Source organism: Odocoileus virginianus, chromosome 9, assembly GCF_023699985.2.
Source record: "Odocoileus virginianus isolate 20LAN1187 ecotype Illinois chromosome 9, Ovbor_1.2, whole genome shotgun sequence".
Lineage (NCBI taxonomy): Eukaryota > Metazoa > Chordata > Mammalia > Artiodactyla > Cervidae > Odocoileus > Odocoileus virginianus.
The window spans coordinates 74602565-74620743 of NC_069682.1; the positions used below are offsets into that span (position 1 = coordinate 74602565).

The 18179-nt window shown below is 48.0% G+C and overlaps 1 protein-coding gene across 2 annotated transcripts in view; it reads right to left on the minus strand.

Annotated features, from left to right (window-relative positions):
- Nucleotides 1-18179, minus strand: part of ZFP64 (ZFP64 zinc finger protein) — a 73668-nt gene that overhangs the window by 16161 nt on the left and 39328 nt on the right. The window contains exon 1 of one of the 2 annotated variants that reach the window (XM_020888944.2): nt 2491-3416. The exons of the other annotated variant lie outside the window; for it this stretch is intronic. Coding sequence (XP_020744603.2) covers nt 2491-2596 — 106 coding nt within the window. The 5' untranslated portion in view covers nt 2597-3416. Of the gene's footprint in view, nt 1-2490; nt 3417-18179 lie in introns of those variants that run through there. 2 annotated transcript variants of the gene reach the window in all.

Here is an 18179-nt window from a genome sequence, read left to right on the forward strand (position 1 = left end):
GTGAAGGCAGGCAGAAGGGAGACTTTCGGGTTAAAGCTCTCAGAAAACTGTGCCCAAGGCTACAAAGGGTCACCCAGGCAGAAAACGGCAGAGCTTCAGAGGCGACCTCCTTCTTCCAGGAAAGGAAGGAAGGTGGGAAGCCTGCTCTCCCGAGACAGGCGCAGCTGGGGCAGAGACCCTTCTAGACTGGAGGAGGATGGTGAGAACTCAAGGGTAGCACAGTGGCCCTTCGAAGCTTTTGAGAAACTGCTGGTGTTCTTTTGGTAAGGTTGTGTTCCTGCCTCAGTTTCTCTCTGGTGGTGACTGAAGTCTACCAACTGACCTGTGTCACTATCTCCTCCAGAAGCTACATGAGTTGCAACGACACCTGCAAATTAACAGCAGCCCAACCTTAAAAACGGCTTCCTAGTAGAGGATCCGCCTGCCAGTGCAGGAGAAGCAGGCATGTGGGTTTGATCCCTAGGTCGGGAAGATCCCCTGGAGGAGGAAATGGAAGGAAACTGCACCCCACTCCAGTCTTCTTGCCTGGAAGATCCCATGGACAGAGGATCCTGGTGGGCTACAGTCCACGGGGCCTAAGAAAGTCAGACACTTAGCAACTGACCCCCCCCCCAGACACACCCATGCACAACCTTATAAAGGGGGGGGGGGGCTCTAGCTCAACATCAGAACAGACCTGAGGCAAGTGCAGGGGAACGTCGGTTACAGGTCTGTTTTTCTCTGCAGCGGGGGCTGGTGTTGAGGGGCCCTGGCACCCCCCCGAGCCACACAACAGCCTCCCCAACCCCTGCAAACAGAGAGCAAGGCTCCAGGAGGTTGCCCTCCAAGCGCTGTTTGCAGGGGTAAAAAGCAGCCCATAGCACTCACTCTGAACAGCCTGTGTTCCTTCAAGAACAGTCTTATGTTATCGCCCCCCCCCCAAGACTTAGCATCTCCAGTACCCCCGCAACTCTTTTTTACAGAGGATCGGCAGCCCTGCCCCACTCCCAGGAAGACCCTGGTTCTTCCTGCCTATCCGCACTCTAGACCTTGAGCACAGAGACGGGGTGTTTGGGTTGCAGAAGTTTCACCCAGCCAAGCTTCACTTTCACACACAAACCACGAGTTTAGGAGCGGCTCTGTTAAGCTGGTTCTCTCCTCACCGCCTCCCTGGGGGCAGTGTGGTCGTCAGAGCCCACCAGACACCTGCTGCTGGAGGTCTGGCCCTTCTCGCAGAGGAGACCAGATCCCACCTCTCCCTTTCGGAGCCAGGAAAATGCGGGGGGCCCGGGGGCGGGGAGGGAAGGAGGGAGAAGGGGAGAAAGTTCCAGTGAGGGCTCCTCTCACCAGCTTCTGGCTAAGCAAAAGGTAGCAACTCTCCACGGGGGTGGGTGGGAGGGGTGGGGAGGAGAGACCTGAAATAGGAATCTACATGGTCTTATCTGAGGACAAGATAATCACAAGGGGAAGGGCCTTAGAAATGCAGATTCCCCGACTCCACTCCACCCCTGGGATTCCAGGAGCGTGGGGTGGGAGCCGGAAGAATCCAGAGGGTTCTCAAAGCTCCCCACCCGCAGGGTCTTCGGAAGCCGAGGCTGCCTTGGGGCACTCAGGGTAGCCCAGAGTCTCCAAGCTTCTCCCGGAACCCCTCTAACCCTACACCCCACCACCGCGCTGACCCCGCTCCTGCCCCCAAACCATGGCGCCACTTCGCTCAGAGTAAAAGTCGAAGTCCTTACTGGAGCCCGGGACCCCCGTCCCTTCTCAGACCTCCGTCGGACGCCCCCGCCCCAGCTCCAGCCTCGCTATCGCCTTCTGCCGTCTCTACCGCTCGCTCAAAGCCTCCGGAGTTTTCCTCGACGGTGCCCCCCGCCGAGAGGCCGTCCCCGGGCAGCACCCCGGCCCCTCCCAGCCCTGTGCGTTCCCAGCGCTCACCCCTAACACGCTGCACGCGCCACCGCTTTATCTCGGGGGCCACCGCTCCGGTCCCTAGCGGCCTCGACCTCCAGGAGGACGGTTGGTCGCAGTGCCTCCGCTCTAGCACCTCTCCCCAGGGCCAGGCAGAAGCTCGGACATTTCCCCGCCAACACCCAGGAAGACGCCTGGGATATCGGAACGCCCACCTCCGAGGCGCACATCCCCAGCCCGGCGCCAAGGAGGCCCGGCACGCCGAAGGCTGCCTCCAGAGGGATCTCAGAGCATCCTTCCAAGGTGTCCGAGGAATGAACCGTCATCGAATAGCGCTTGGGGGGCTGGGAGGTAGGAGTGGTTGCAAGAGAGCGACTCGGGGAGCGACAGAATCTACCCGAGAAGGGTCAATTTACAAGGGTGTGTGTGTGTAACTTACAAAGGCAAGGGTAACAAGATCTGAGCCCCAGAACTAGAGTTGGCAGCCTCACCGCCACCACCCCCCGCCCCCCCGAGCCTGATGGCCGGGACCTCGCACCTGCGCGGGTCTGCGGAAAGTCCGAGAAAACCGCCCCTAGCCCCGGGATCCGCGGCGCCACTCACCCGGCTCCCCCGCCGCCTCCCGGGCCGCCTCGGGGAACTCCCGGATCGCCGGCTGAGGCTGCTCGGAGCTGAGATGCTGGGGCCTGGCCTGCTTGCGCCGCGACATGGCGTGAGGATCGGGGCTCTGGCGACTCCCTGCGAGCGGCCAGCCTCACACAGCCAATTCCTGGAGTTCGGGAATTAACCCGGCTCGGCCGGAGCGCGCACGTCCCGGCAATCCTACTCCTCAACCCAGCGGGACGGTTTATCAGGAGCCCCGGCGGCGGACTGGCCGGCAGCCAAGACCTCGGGACTCTCGGGGAAGCGCGGGGCGCACCCGGGCAGCCCGCACCGGCTGGGAGCTCGTTAGAAATGCAGACTCTCGGGCTCCACCCCAGACCCGTGGAATCAGAATCTGCATTTTAACAAGCTCCCCAGGTGATTCGCATGCACATTAAGGTTTGAGAAACCGTGTCTGCATTTTAACGAGGTCCCCAGGTGGTTCGTTTACCCATTAAAATTTTAGAAGCACAGCTCTCCTGCAACTTTAAAGTGCGCGCGAATCACTGGGGATCTCGTTAAAATGCAGATTCTGACTCAGTGGGTCTGGGGTGGTGCCTGAGCTTCTGTATTTCTAACGAGCTCCCAGGTGAGGCGGCTGCCGCCCAGGCAGCGCTGTTAGATTCCGGCTTAATTGGTCTGGACTGAACCCTGGGCATTGGTGTGTATATTTAAAAAAACTCCCCAGGTTATTCTGAAGTGCAGCCAAGGTTGGGAAGCACGCCCTCCACTCGTGGCTGCGCATTCGAATTTAAAATTTAAATTAGGCTACAATTGAAGGGTGAACCTACGGGTCCTGGAAGAGCCGGGTAAAAATGCAGATTCCGCAAGTTTTCGCTTCAGGCAGCAGGGCCCAGGAATCTGTATTTCTACGCAGCGTCTTCCCCATCCTCCGCCCTCCTCGCCCGGCGCCCGGGCTCCGAGACCACAAAGGAAGCCTGGGGCCCAGAGGGGGCGGACCCCGCCCGGCAGGTGACCGAGGCGTGGTCCTGGGGGCGGGGGCTTGAGCTAATTGGCGTTCTCGCTCAGACTGGCTGGGTCTTGATGAGACCCGAGGGGACCCCTCCTGGCACGAGGTAAACGACATCCGACCGGGAGCAGAAAGCCACCTACGAGCCCCAGGTGTTCGCGCTCTTCGGCTGGGGAGTCACTTCCGGCGGGGCTGTGCCCGGAGCGTGCCCGAACCTGAGAGTCACGTGGGGGCTGTGGTTAAAAAGACTCAGGTTCGGCGCTGAACCCGTGGGGGCGGGGCCTGGGAATCCCCGTTTCTAACACAGCCGCGGGTGAGCTTGTCTTCTGCGGCTGGTCCGGCCCCGAGCGGTTTCCGCTTCATCCTGTAATGCACCTTTTGTGAAGTTTACCCTTGTCAAACCCTAGGGGGCTGCCTGCGAGAAGCACATTTTTATATTTCTCAAAGACAGAGCTCAATTTTCCTCAAATTTCCCGTTAATTATCAAGTTGTAGATTGATTGTCAAGAGGTCTGTGTAAGGCCGGGTGAAGTCACTCAAGATTAAATTTCCCCGACGTTTTTAAAAGCAGCTCTTACAGTTTTCTCTGGGATGTGCGCCTGTGTGCACATACGGGGGCGGTGGCGGTGGCGGGCCAGTGGCTCAGTCGTGCCCGACTCTTTCGGGCCCGTGGGCTGTAGCTCGCCAGTCTCCCTGTCAGTGGAGTTTCCCAGGCAAGGACACCGGTGCGGGCTGCCCTCACCTTCTCCAGGGGATCTTCCCGGCCCAGGGGCCGAACCCGCATCTCCTGCGTCGCGCTGAAGGCAGACTTTACCGACTGAGCTACGAGGGAAGCCCCGGGCACACACACAGGCAAAGCCATTTCAGAACACCCACGTGCGCTGTGTTTTGTCTGTGTCCTTTTGGAATGTCTCAGGAGGGTTATGAGGTGGCACTTGTTGCCTCTTGTTGTTCAGTCGCTCAGTTGTGTCCCATTCTTTGAGACCCCGTGGACTGCAGCACGCCAGGCCTCCCTGTCTTTCACCATCTCCCAGAGTTTGCTCAAACTCATGTCCATTGAGTCAATGATGCCATCCAACCACCTCACCTTCTGTCGTCCCCTTCTGCCCTTAATCTTTCCCAGCATCAGGGTCTTTTCCAATGAGTTGGCTCTTCGCATTAGGTAGCTTAAATATTGGAGCTTCAGCATCCGTCCTTCCAGTGAATGTTTAGTGTTGGTTTCCTTTACGATTAACTGGTTTGATCTCCTTTCAGTCCAAGGGACTCTCAAGAGTCTTCTCCAACATCACAGTTCGAAAGCATCCTTTCTTCGGCGCTCAGCTTTCTTTATGGTCCAACTCTCACATCCATACATGATTACTGGAAAAAACACAGCTGTGACTAGATGGTCCTTTGTTGGCAAAGTGATGTCTCTGCTTTTTAATACGCTGTCTATGTTTGTCATAGCTTTTCTTCCAAGGAGCAAGTGTCTTAATTTCATGACTGCAGTCACTGTCCACAGTGATTTTAGAGCCCAAGAAAATAAAGTCTGTCACTTTTCCATTTTTTTCCCCATCTATTTGTCATGAAGTGATGAGACCAGATGCCGTGATCTTAGTTTTTTGAATGTTAAGTTTTAAGCCAGGTTTTTACACTCGTCTTTTACCTTCATCAAGAGGCTCTTTGGTTCCTCTCTGCTTTCTGCTATTAGGGTTGCCTCTGGGGAAGTTGAAAGAGGAAATGCATGCATCCTGGAGGTGGGGAGAGGTCTGATAGCGCTCTACCACTCGAGCTGTGTGCCTGTGTTTGTATTTGCTCTGGATGGAGATAATTTCTTCAGCTTAGGTCACAGAATTGGATTACCCAATCTTTGGTATCAGTACATGTCCTGCTGTCATCCGTGATGTGTCGCTGGCCTGCATTTGTTTGGTTGCTTGTTTGTTCCTTGGCTTATTATGATATGATTAATACCAGGGAACACGCAACCCCGGCGTGCCAGGACCTTAACCATGGCCTGCATTTCTCATATACCTTCCTTAACCCCTCCCCCAATTTAATAGCCATCAACCTAAACCCTCCATTCTTCATTTCTTTGCCTTTTTTTCCCCTTGGCAAGTTTTTTTCTTTTTTGTACCTACACGTATTCCTTAAATCTTAATTTTTTAAGAACTTCATTAAAAGGGAACGTAGTGACTTCCCTGGCGGTCCACTGGTGCTGCCTTCCAATGCAGGGGGTGCGTGTCTCTGATCCTTGGTCAGGGAGCTAAGATTCCCACATGGCTTGTGGCCAAAAAATCAAAGTGTAAAACAGAAACAATGTAACAAATTCAACAAAGACTTTAAAAAATGCTCCACATCAACAAATACTGAAAAGAAAAAATAAAAGGGAATGTCATCTCCCAGGAATTACTCCCTCGTTTATTATATTGCTTAGGTCATCCAAACTGTCACTGTTATCCAACCATTTTGACTGATGTGTAATATTCCAGTCTTAATTGTCTGCTTTCCTGTTGATGGGCGCTTGGGTTGTCTACCAGTCTTTGCCTTCTCACTAATGCGGCTACGATCTTTCTGAAAAGTGTCAGTTTCTTAAATGAATGCATACATTGGTTGGACTGTAAGAGACTAAGAAATGATGAAACAGTGGAGGCATCAGCCTCACTTTCCCAGCAAAGTAGGAGGGACCGTGGAGCCACCTTCTTTCCCACACTCCATATTATCAGATGTCTTAATTTTTGCCAATCAAATTGATGTGCAAAGATATTTCACTATGGTTTTGACTTGCATTATCCTTGAATATATTTCTACAAAAAACAAAGTGAAAAATTAGCAATGTTTTCTACAAGTATCATGACAGCAACAGATTAAAATTTGTTTCCTTTTTTGAAGGCATTGTTCTAGTATTTTGTGATACATCCATTCAAAGTTATGATCCTAAATAAAGCTCTGTACCATGTTCAGTTTTAGTGGCTTAATTTCAGGGTCATCACTGAAAAACTGAAGAGGAGAAAACCTCACAGAATATATAGAAAAAAGCAAAGTACCATTAGGTATGCTTAAGTTTCGGTTCTTCCTTTTTAATCCCATTCACCAGTTAATACAAACTGACTCTTTATTTTCTTTGAAATCCAGCTCATAAATTTTCAACTTCCCTGATAATCAACCTGGGGCCTCTACAAACTAAACTAAAGATGATGCACCACTATATGTGTAACAAGTGGATTTCAAACCCACTGAAGCTTTTTAGGTGGAAGATATTGAAAAAGATTAGGAAATTCTGTTGCCAAGTTTAAACATGCAGATAGAGGTTTTTTATAGGTGACAGCTTTTCTTTATTTTCAGCAACAAAATCACCTAACAAAGGAATCCTGGCCAAACACTGCATTTCAAATATTCACACCATATCATGTTCCTCTTGGAAACTAGTTACTTTATTTTTTAGAACTTCTTTTTTTTCTTTGGTCTTGTCTCTGGGCATGTAAGATCTTAGTTACCTCAGTTCATTTCAGTTGCTTAGTCTTGTCTGACTCTTTGCTACCCCATGGACTGCAGCATGCCAGGCCTCCCTGTCCATCACCAACTCCCGGAGTCCACCCAAACTCACGTCCATCGAGTTGGTGATGCCATCCAAACATCTCATCCTCTGTCATCCCTTTCTCCTCCTGTCTTCAGTCTTTCCCAGCATCAGAGTCTTTTCCAAGGAGTCAGTTCTTTGCATCAGTTGGCCAAAGTATTGGATTTTCAGCTTCACCATCAGTCCTTCCAATGAACACTCAGGACTGATTTCCTTTAGGATGGACTGGTTTGATCTCCTTGCAGTCCAAGGGACTCTCAAGAGTCTTCTCCATCACCACAATTCAAAAGCATCAATTCTTTGGCGCTCAGCTTTCTTTATAGTCCAACTCTCATATCCATATATGACCACTGGAAAAACCATAGCCTTGACTAGACGGACCTTTGTTGACAAAGTAATGTCTCTGCTTTTTAATATGCTGTCTAGGTTGGTCATAACTTTTCTTCCAAGGAGCAAGTGTGTTTTAATTTCATGGAAGCAGTCACCATCTGCAGTATTTTTGGAGCCCTCAAAAATAAAGTCTCTCACTGTTTCCACTGTATTCCCATCTATTTGCCATGAAGTGATGGGACTGGATGCCATGATCTTAGTTTTCTGAATGTTGAGCTTTAAGCCAACTTTTTCACTCTCCTCTTTCACTTTCATCAAGAGGCTCTTTAGATCCTCTTCATTTTCTGCCATAAGGGTGGTGTCATCTTTGTATTTGAGGTTATTGATATTTCTCCCAGCAATCTTAATTCCAGCTTGTGCTTCATCCAGCCCAGCATTTCTCATGATGTACTCTGCATATAAGTTAAATAAGCAGGGTGACAATATACAGCCTTGACACACTCCTTTTCCTATTTGGAACCAGTCTGTTATTCCATGTCCAGTTATAACTGTTGCTTTCTAAACTGCATACAGATTTCTTGGGAGGCAGGTCAGGTGGTTTGGTATTCCCATCTCTTGAAGAATTTTCCACAGTTTGTTGTGATCCACACAAAGGCTTTGGCGTCATCAATAAAGCAGAAGTAGATTTTTTTTTTAACTCCCTTGTTTTTTCAATGATCTAATGAATGTTGGCAATTTGATCTCTGGTTCCTCTGCCTTTTCTAAATCCAGTTTGAACATCTGGAAGTTCCCCTCTCAGGGTTCAAACCTGTGCTGCCTGCACTGGGGGCGTGGAGTTTTATCTGCTGGACTGCTAGGGAAGTCCCTAGTTACTTCCTCATTCTTTATATATATTACTTTTGTCTTGATTTTTTAAAAAATAGTTGTTAGGTAGTTCCCTTTCTTCACAGAGAAAGTTAGTTTTTAAGGCTTGTCACTTTGTAAAAGAACAATGGAGTATATCTGTAATTTTGATAATTTAAGCATTTTGCCAAGAGATAATGCATACTGCTGAATTATACAGGAGAGTTCTCCTGGTCACTCAGTATCTCCTTACAAAGCATTGCAAAGGTTCCAGAGTGGGCATCCTGCCATTACTAAGCACATGTACTCAGGCCAGCTGGGGTGAGAATCCCGGCTCTGAGACCACGTGACCTTGAGAAAGAAGCCCTGTGCCCCAGTTTTCCCATCAATAAAATGGGGAGGCTAATACACCCAGGGTGGCGGCGAGGGTGAATGAACTTCATGCATGTAAAGTACAGGGAACAGTGTCTGCTACAGATGCAGGCCTTGAATGTTAACAGTTATTGTAACAGTGGGGTAAGAGTTACAGTTACCTGTAATAGTAGCTAACGCTCATCTAAGCTGGTGGTTCCCGGAATTCCCTGGAAGTTCAGTGATTAGGACTCTGAGCTTTCACTGTTGAGGACCTGGATTTGATCCTTGGTTGAAGAACTAAGATCCCACAAGCCTCATGGTATGACCAACCGAAAAAAAAAAAAAAAGACTTCGTGGTTCCAGTGAACTCGAGACAGATATTCGTTTTATGTGGGAATAAACAGGAAGCAAATAAGCTGTGCTGACATTATCAACCCTTCTGAGTTGCATATTCTCATGCCTTCATGCCAGTTTCTCTCTCTAGTAAGTAAGTACTAGTACTCACTTATTTAGCCTAGTAATTTCTTTTTTAAGAGAAATAAATAAAAACACAATTCTCTCTCTGACTGCTCCCAGAGGAGAAAAACATAGCTCATAAGAATTTGAAAAGAAGGTCCAAGCTCACTTACGATGAAAGAAATACAAGTTAAAAATACACTGAGGTACTATTTTATATCCTGTCTGAACAGACAAGACAAACTCACGCACGCCCCGTGTCAGTGGAGAGGGGGAATGCTGCGGCCCAGCTTCCCTCGCCCAGTGCACTTCTCACTGTGCGTGGGCATCACTCGGGACCTTGTTAAAAAGCAGATTCCGACTCCAGGGCTTCTCAAACTTTAACGTGCCGAAGACGGACCTGGGGATCATGCTAAGTGCAGATTCTGGGCAACGAATGTGTAAGAGGCGTTCAGCATCACCAATTATAAGGGTGGTGGTGGTTTGGTTGCTAAGTTGTGTCCGACTCTTTGAGACCCCGTGGACTATAACTTGCCAGGCTTCTCTGTCTATGGGATTTCCTAGGCGAGCATACTGGACTAGGTTACCATTTCCTTCTCCAGGGGATCTTCCTGACCCAGGGAATCTTCCTGAGATCCAGATCAAACCTGGGTCTCCTGCACTGCAGGCAGATTCTTTACCAACTTAGCCACCAGGGAAGCCCAATTATTGGAATGAATATTTACCATAAAGTCTTTGTTTTTTACCTATCAGCTCAATAAAAATTGAGAATACTGGTAACATCTACTTTTAGTAAGAGTGCAAGGAGATTAGTCCTCTAATGCATTGCTAGTGGGAGTGTGAATATTTATAGTCCCTTTGGTGAGGGCAATTTGGCGATGAGGCTTTAGATACGCCCTGCCAATTCTGTCAGTTCTGCTTTTCATCGATTCTTCAGAGAAATGGCTGCACATGTGCCAAGCGGGCAGGTCCAAGGATGTTTGTTGCAATACCACTGTCAGAGCAAAAATCCTTGAGAAGCAACCTGAATGCCCAACAGGAGAGGAATGGTTAGAATCAGTTGTGGTTTAGCCACATCAGGCAGCAAATACAAGTACTCAGGCAGATTTATGGTTATAGGCATGGTTAGAGCTCTAGATAGACTGCACTGAGGAGGAAAAACAAGTCCTACAAAGACATGAAAGTGAAAGTCGCTCAGTCGTGTCTGACTCTTTGCGACCCCATGGACTTGTCCAGGCCAGAATACTGCAGTGGGTAGCCTTTCCCTTCTCCAGGGGATCTTCCCAACCCAGGGCTTGAACCCAGGTCTCCCGCATTGCAGGTGGATTCTTTACCAGCTGAGCCGCCAGGGAGGCCCACATGGACATGAACACGGGTTCAATCCCACATGTTTCCAGGGGTAAGAAACGAATGTCCGGGGGAGAAATGCCTTGGCAGAATGCACACTGGCTGTGGGGTTCCCACAGGCGGCTCAGGGGTGAAGAATCCACCTGCTGCTGCAGGAGACGCAGGTTTGATGCCTGGGTCGGGAAGATCCCCTGGAGGCGGGCATGGCAGCCCACTCCAGTCTTCTTGCCTGGGAAGTCCCATGGACAGAGGGGCCTGGTGGGCTGCAGTCCACAGGGTCACAAAGAGCCAGACAGGACTGAGAGACAGCACACATGCATACTGGCCGTGAGTTAAGGAAGATGTGGGCAGGGAGTAGTTTGGGAGGGGAAGGATTGGAGAGCCTAAAATATCCACAGATGTGCCTAAGAGAGCATTATACTCAGTAATATATATATATACTTTTAAATAGAGAGCAGGTTCACATACTACTTTATGGTTAAAAGTCAATACTTAAAATTACTACATTATGGTTATATCATACAATGGAATAAATTCTTTGTGACCATAAAAATAATTTCTCTGTGCACAGATGGAATATTCTTCAAGACGCATGCACACATGCAATAGTATCGTGATAAAATTTAACACATTTACATATATGCACATTCTCACGTAAACTTGTGAATGCAGAGGAGACCAGGTTGCGGGTAACATGAGTTCTCTCTGGGGACACGACAACAGTATTTGTGATGCAGTTGTCTGAGTGACGGACATCTTGGCTATATGCCTTTTCACACTCTTTTAAGTTTGAAAATTTTAAATTTGGCACATGTACAAGAATGTGGAAAACATAAACGTGCAATTTAAGGAATAACCATCAACATAGGGAGATAGGGAAGATTCTCAGCACTGAAGGAGCCCTTCACACATTCCATATCAGCTTCTTCTTCCTTCAGCCACCTGTTTCCACAGTCTCTAACTCTGTGCATTATTTAAACATCGTTTCATCACCTAAATATGTTGCTTAGTGTTGCCACTCATGGAATGGTATGACTTAACTTTCCTTCCCTTGCTCCTTTAAGCCTGTGAGATTCAACACATCACTGCAGGCAGCTGTGGTTCGTTCATTGTCACCCCGTGAATATATTCACACTTCATCTACACCTTCACGACGGGTGGTCTCCAATTTGTAATCAAGAGCAATGTAGCTACAAACATTCTGGCACAGATTTCCTGATTCATATGTATAAGTGTCTCTATGCCCAGAATCTGCATTTTACTAATAACAAGATCCCCTGGTGAGTCTCATGCATGGTAAGTTTGAGAAATTCAGTGTGGTAGGAATGCCTGGGTCAGAACATATGCTTATGTTAAAATTTCCTAGGAAGTGCCAAACTCTACTTCCATGTGGCCATACTAATTTATATCCCTATCAGCATATGAGGGATATATAGCACATATAGCTGAGCCACTGGGCTTCCCTGGTGGCTTAGTCGGTAAAGAATCCTCATGCAATGCAGGAGACCTGGGTTTGATCCCTGGGTTCAGAAGATCCCCTGGAGCAGGGAAAGGCTACCCATTCCAGGATTCTGACCTGGAGAATTCCATGGACTGTACAGTCCATAGGGTTGCAAAGAGTCCAGACACAACTGAGCAAGTTCACTTCACTTTGTCAGAATATATAACTTTTTAAATTAAAAAAAAAAAAAAAAAGAAGCTTGTTAAATAGTCACTAGTGCTAAGTTGCTTCAGTAGTGTCTGACTCCCAACTCTTTGTGACACTATGGACCATAGGCTGCCAGGCTCCTCTGTCCATGGGATTCTCCAGGCAAGAACACTGGAGTGGGTTGCCATTTCCTCCTCCAGGGGATCCTCCCAACCCAGGGATCGAACCCACCTCTCTGGCATCTCCTGCATCAGCAGGTGGGTTCTTTACCTCTAGCGCCACCTGGGCAGCCCGCAGGCACTAGGACACAGTCTTAGCTGAAAATGGAAATAACCATGATACAGATCCTCAGTTCTTCTTCCCCTTTCCTTTCTCCTCCGTCACTCCAGCCCCTCCCCTGCACGGATCAGAATTCGAAATGACGAGAATGAAATATTGGAGGAGGATACTGTGTAGGCAACAATGTGGATCAGGACCTTTATGGTGGAAACAGCCTCCGATTCCCAGGCTGGCCCACACAGGCATGTAAGTTCCTGAATGCTAAAGGAATGCTTTCCCGGAATAAGCATTCTAAACCTCAGGATGCGGGGCTGGGGATAGTGGGCCTGGACTGCTCAGCTATCTTACCTACTCTTGAGAAAAATGCGTTTCCAATTCCTTTCTGGTGACATTGAAATCACCCAGCCCACTGTCATTTTCAGGTTCATTTTCATAGTGTCCATACATTATGTCACAGCTGCACTCATCTCACAACTAGCAAAGTAACTAACGCTCAAAATTCTCCAGGCCAGGCTTCAACAGTACATGAACCATGAACTTCCAGATGTTCAAGCGGGTTTTAGAAAAGGCAGAGGAATCAGAGATCAAATTGCCAACATCCATTGGATCATTGAGAAAGCAAGAGAATTCCAGAAAAACATCTTCTGCTTTATTGAATATGCCAAAGCCTTTGACTGTGTGGATCACAATGAACTGTGGAAAATTCTTAAAGAGATGGGAATACTAGACCACCTGACCTGCCTCCTGAGAAATCTGTATGCAGGTCAGGAAGTGACAATTAGAACAGGACATGGAACAACAGACTGGTTCCAAATAGGAAAAGGAGTACATTAAGGCTGTATATTGTCACTGTGTTTATTTAACATATATGCAGAGTACATCATGAGAAATGCTGGGCTAGAAGAAGCACAAGCTGGAATCAAGGTTGTCGGAAGAAATATCAGTAATCTCAGATATGCAGATGACACCACCCTTATGGCAGAAAGCAAAGAACTAAAGAGCCTCTTGATGAAAGTGAAAGAGGAGAGTGAAAAAGTTGGTTTAAAACTCAGTATTCAGAAAACTAAGATCATGGCATCTGGTCCCATCACTTCATGGCAAATAGATGGGGAAATGGGAAATAGTGAATGACTATTTTCTTGGGCTCCAAAATCACTGCTGATGGTGACTGCAGCCATGAAATTAAAAGACACTTGCTCCTTGGAAGAAAAGTTATGACCAACCTAGACAGCATATTAAAAAGCAGAGACATTACTTTGCCAACAAAGGTCCATCTAGTCAAAGCTTTGGTTTTTCCAGTAGTCATGTATGGATGTGAGAGTTGGACTATAAAGAAAGCTGAGCACTGAAGAACTGATGCTTTTGAACTGTGGTGTTGGAGAAGACCCTTGAGAGTCCCTTGGACTGCAAGGAGATCAAACTAGTCCGTCCTAAAGGAAATAAGTCCTGAATATTCACTGGAAGGACTGATGCTGAAGCTGAAACTCCAATATTTTGGCCACCTGATGTGAAGAACTGACTTATTTGAAAAGACTCTGATGCTGGGAAAGATTGAAGGTGGTAGGTGAAGGGGATGACAGAGGATAAGATAGTTGGATGGTGTCACCGACTCAATGGACGTGAGTTTGGGTAAACTCTGAGAGTTGGTGATGGACAGGGAGGCCTGGTGGGCTACAGTCCATGGGGTCTCAAAGAGTCAGACACGACTGAGCGACTGAACTGAACTGATATTATGGCACACAGTCTCCCCGACTCTGACATATTCTACTAGCACTTGTTCTAGAACCATTCATTTGTTTAATAAAAATTAATTGGGTTCCATCTGAGTGTGAGGTGCTATATCGACCTCTAGGAATGCCACAGTAAGCCTTTAAGGAAGTCACAGAGTAGTCAAGAGGAAAAATAAGTAAACAGTTCCATACAGTATGATAAAGACTCACACAGTGGTCAGGCAAAGCTTCCTGTAAGAGGCAGACTCGTAACCCCGGAAGTGCAGGAAGAGTCGGTCTTAGGCAGACAGAGAAATGAGGCAAAGAGGGAATAGACATGGCACTTTGGAGAAACCGCAGCCTGGCTGGAGGTGGCGGATCGCTGGGGACAGGAGGCGGCGGATCGCTGGGGACAGGAGGCGGGCGGATCGCTGGGGACAGGAGGCGGGCAGGGAGGAGGCGGCGGATCGCTGGGGACAGGAGGCGGGCAGGGAGGAGGTGGGCGGATCGCTGGGGACAGGAGGCGGGCAGGGAGGAGGTGGGCAGATCGCTGGGGACAGGAGGCAGGCAGGGAGGAGACACGAAGGCTTTGATGGCAACAGGGTGCGGGGAAGCCAGCTCCTACTGCTGCTTCCCCTCTCTCCCTATTAAACTTGGACATTTCCAGAGCAGGTCCGAGGCCTGGTCTGGGAAGGCTACCTAACCTGCCCTCCCCTGAGAGGCATCGGTGGTGATGGCAGTGATGGCTGCGATGCTGTCAGTGAAGAGTGATCAGAGGCTCGCCGTGTGAGCGTCCGTGAACACATCTCACACGCATTGTCTCACCCGAGTCCAGCTCTTCAGAGATGCGTGATTTTGAACAAGTCTCCTAATCTCCTCAGGCCTCAGTTTCCTCATCTGTAAAATGAGGATGATAATTCTACCTAACTCGAATGGTTTTTCTGAGTATTTAAAGGGAAATATATGTAAAGGGGCTGACAGTAAAGAATCAAGTATATTAGTTATTATTATTATTATTATCAGCAGCAGCCACCTACCTACTACCCTTACACTATAATAACTTTAAAAACTACTTTAAAATGCAATAAATACTTTCAATAAAATATTTTAAATGAAATAAACTTTAAAATACAAATTTCTATAATTATTGATTTTATTGAGTATCTACAAAGTGCCTGATTGGCTTGTCTTGGGTCATATACCCATCCTTTAGCCCAGGGGTTGGCAAGCTATGGTCTATGGACCAAATCTGGCTCATTTGCGTGTTTCTGTAAATCAGGTTTTATTGGAACATGGCTCCACTCATTTACATATTTATCTATGGCTGATTCCTGAGCAGTTCAAAGGGTAAAGAATTCTCCTGCAATGTGGGAGACATGGGTTCGATCCCTCTGTCGGGAAGATCCCCTGGAAGAGGGCATGGCAACCCACTCCAGTATTCTTGCCTGGAGAATCCCATGCACACAGGAGCCTGGTGGGCTGCAGTCCACGGGGCCGCAGAGAGTCGGACACGACTGAGCAACTTTCCCTTCACACGGCTGCTCTTGTGCTAGAACTACAGAACTGAGGAGCTGCCGTAGAGATGATAAATATTTACTGTCAATTATTTCTGTTGAAACCAGCAACTCTGTCCGTTGCCTTATAGGATAATCTCGCTAACCTTTGCTTTTGGACTGATACCTTTGGCCGAGGTCACAGGGTGCTGTGATTGGCCAGGCATGAGACACATGCCCTCCCCTCACGAAGGCCGGCCCTCACACAGCTGGAACCCGTTAAGCTCTCAGAAGGAAGGAGAATTCCCCTGCTGGTGGTAGGGGCATCTTTTTGGTTAAAGGAAACAAGGTTTGCACTATTAGACCAAAAACATCTGAACTGGCTTTTCAGCTGAGTGCAAGGTCTGAGTCTAAGCAATGATGTCTACATTGATACAGCCCCCAATTCTGCCCAGCTGGAGTCCTCAGTAAAGACCAGTGACCGTAGATCCCATCAGAGCTCCTCTCTTTGGGAGTTTATCAATTAGAGTTCATTGATTACAAGCAACAGAAACTGCTGGCCAACTGCACCAGATCAGGAATTGACTGGCGGCAAGTGAGGGAGCTGAGAGCATAGTTCAGGCGACAGGTGGACAGCGAGACAGGCCACACTCGGGATGCCGCAGGGGTGTCTGTGATGCTGAAGCTGGAAACTCCCCAGCGGGGCCCCGCTGCTCTCAGAAACTGCTGCTGCTGCCATCACGCACTGTTGAAGCCTCTGCAGAAACGCTGCTCTTGTGACTGAGCTCTAAGACCTCCTCTGGTTCGTGCTGGCCTTCCCGGGTGGGGTGAGCGGGAAAGAACCCGCCTGCCAGTGCGGGAGACATAAGAGACGTGGGTTCAGTCCCTGGCTTGGGGAGATCCCCTGGAGAAGGGAAAGGCTGCCCACCCCAGTATCCTGCCCTGGAGAACTCCATGGACTGTATAGTCCCTGGGGCCGCGAAGAGTTGGACACAACTGAGCGACTTTCACATGTGTTAGGTACTTAACATGTATTACTCTTTTTGTTTTTCTTTTTAAATTGAAGTATGGTTGCTTTACAATATTATGTGAGTTTCAGGTATACAGTATAGTGGTCCAGTATTCTTGTAGATTATATTCCATTATAGGTTATTATAAGAAAATGGATATGGCTATACCGTTTATCCTTGTTGCTTATCTGTTTTACATATAGTATGTGTATCTGTTAATCCCACACTCCTAATTTGTCCCCTCTCCCTTTCTTCTCCCCTTTGCTAATTTTCTGTATCTTAACATGCATTATTTTATTTAACATGTACTATTTAATTCTTTATAGTACTAAAAGGCCAGCACGGTTATTCTCTCACATTATAAAGAAGACCAGAGAGGTTAGGTCACTTGTCTGGGTCATTTTCATTCTCTGGGATAATACGGAGCTGGGATTCTAACCCACATTCTGCAGGAAGACTGCAGAGCCTTCCTTCCTAACCGCTGCCATCCATGCTCCACTTGTCCCTGGGCCTGCCGTGCAACCCAGGCTCGCGAGGGCTTTGAATGATATCCACGTGCCCTTCACAGGCCCAGCTCTAACAAACTGCGTCACAGAACCCCCTTTTATTTTTTCACCCCTAGACACCCTGGTGGCTCAGCTGGTAAAGAATCTGCCTGCAATGCAGGAGACCTGGGTTTGATCCCTGGGTTGGGAAGATCTCCTGCAGGAGAAAATGGCACCCCACTCCAGTATTCTTGCCTGGAGAATTCCATGGACAGAGGACCCCGGCGGGCCACAGTCCACGGGGTCGCAGAGGGTCAGACGTGACTGAAGTGACTTAGCACGCACGCATGCTGTCTACACTGGATTAGGTGGAAAGAAGCTCTGTAAAGATGACTGCCAACTTACTAACTTGCAAGAACTTTTAATACTGAAAAAATTCTAAGTTCTCATGGATCCTTCAAGATACAAATCTTTCAAATTAACCTGAACTCTGCTGATCTTTCTGAAGACACATAGTAACTTAGAGTCAGGTAGAAACGAATGGAATCCTCTTTAAGAAAAGGTGTAAACTCTCTCAAAAGCTGAAGCATCTCCAGAACTTTGTTACTCTCACAAATCTTCTGGAATGCGCTGAGTCTAAGAGCCAGCAGGGAAAACGCTGCCTCTAACCAAAGATGCACACAGGGAGACTAACAGGCCTTGGGGAGACCGAGTGGGGAGGCCTCTGGGCAGTTTTCTTTCTGTTTCTAAAAAAGGGAACTGGACAAAAATTAAAAAAAAAGAGAAAAAAAGGAAGGAAAAGGAGGTAAGATAAGATGTGAAGACGAGACCTGTTGGATTTGCATTCAGAGTTTATAAGGACAAATATTTTTTTCATCATACTTGTGTTGAAAGTGATTTTAAAGTGGTATTGTAGGGGAAACATTGTTTTACTTATTCAGGTAAATGCTAAATATGGGATACGGCAATTCAGTAGAAAATCGTAAATTGAGGACGTTCACTAATAGTCTCCTGTGTTGGCTTTTGCTGTGTAACAACCTCAAAATCTCAACGGCTCTTGACGACAAATCTTTGCTCTTTTTCATGGATCTGGGAGTCACTGTGCTCTGCTGGGTTGGGCTCAGGTCAACCCCATGCGCCTGCTCGTTTTTCCTTGGGTCTTTACCTCTGGGTT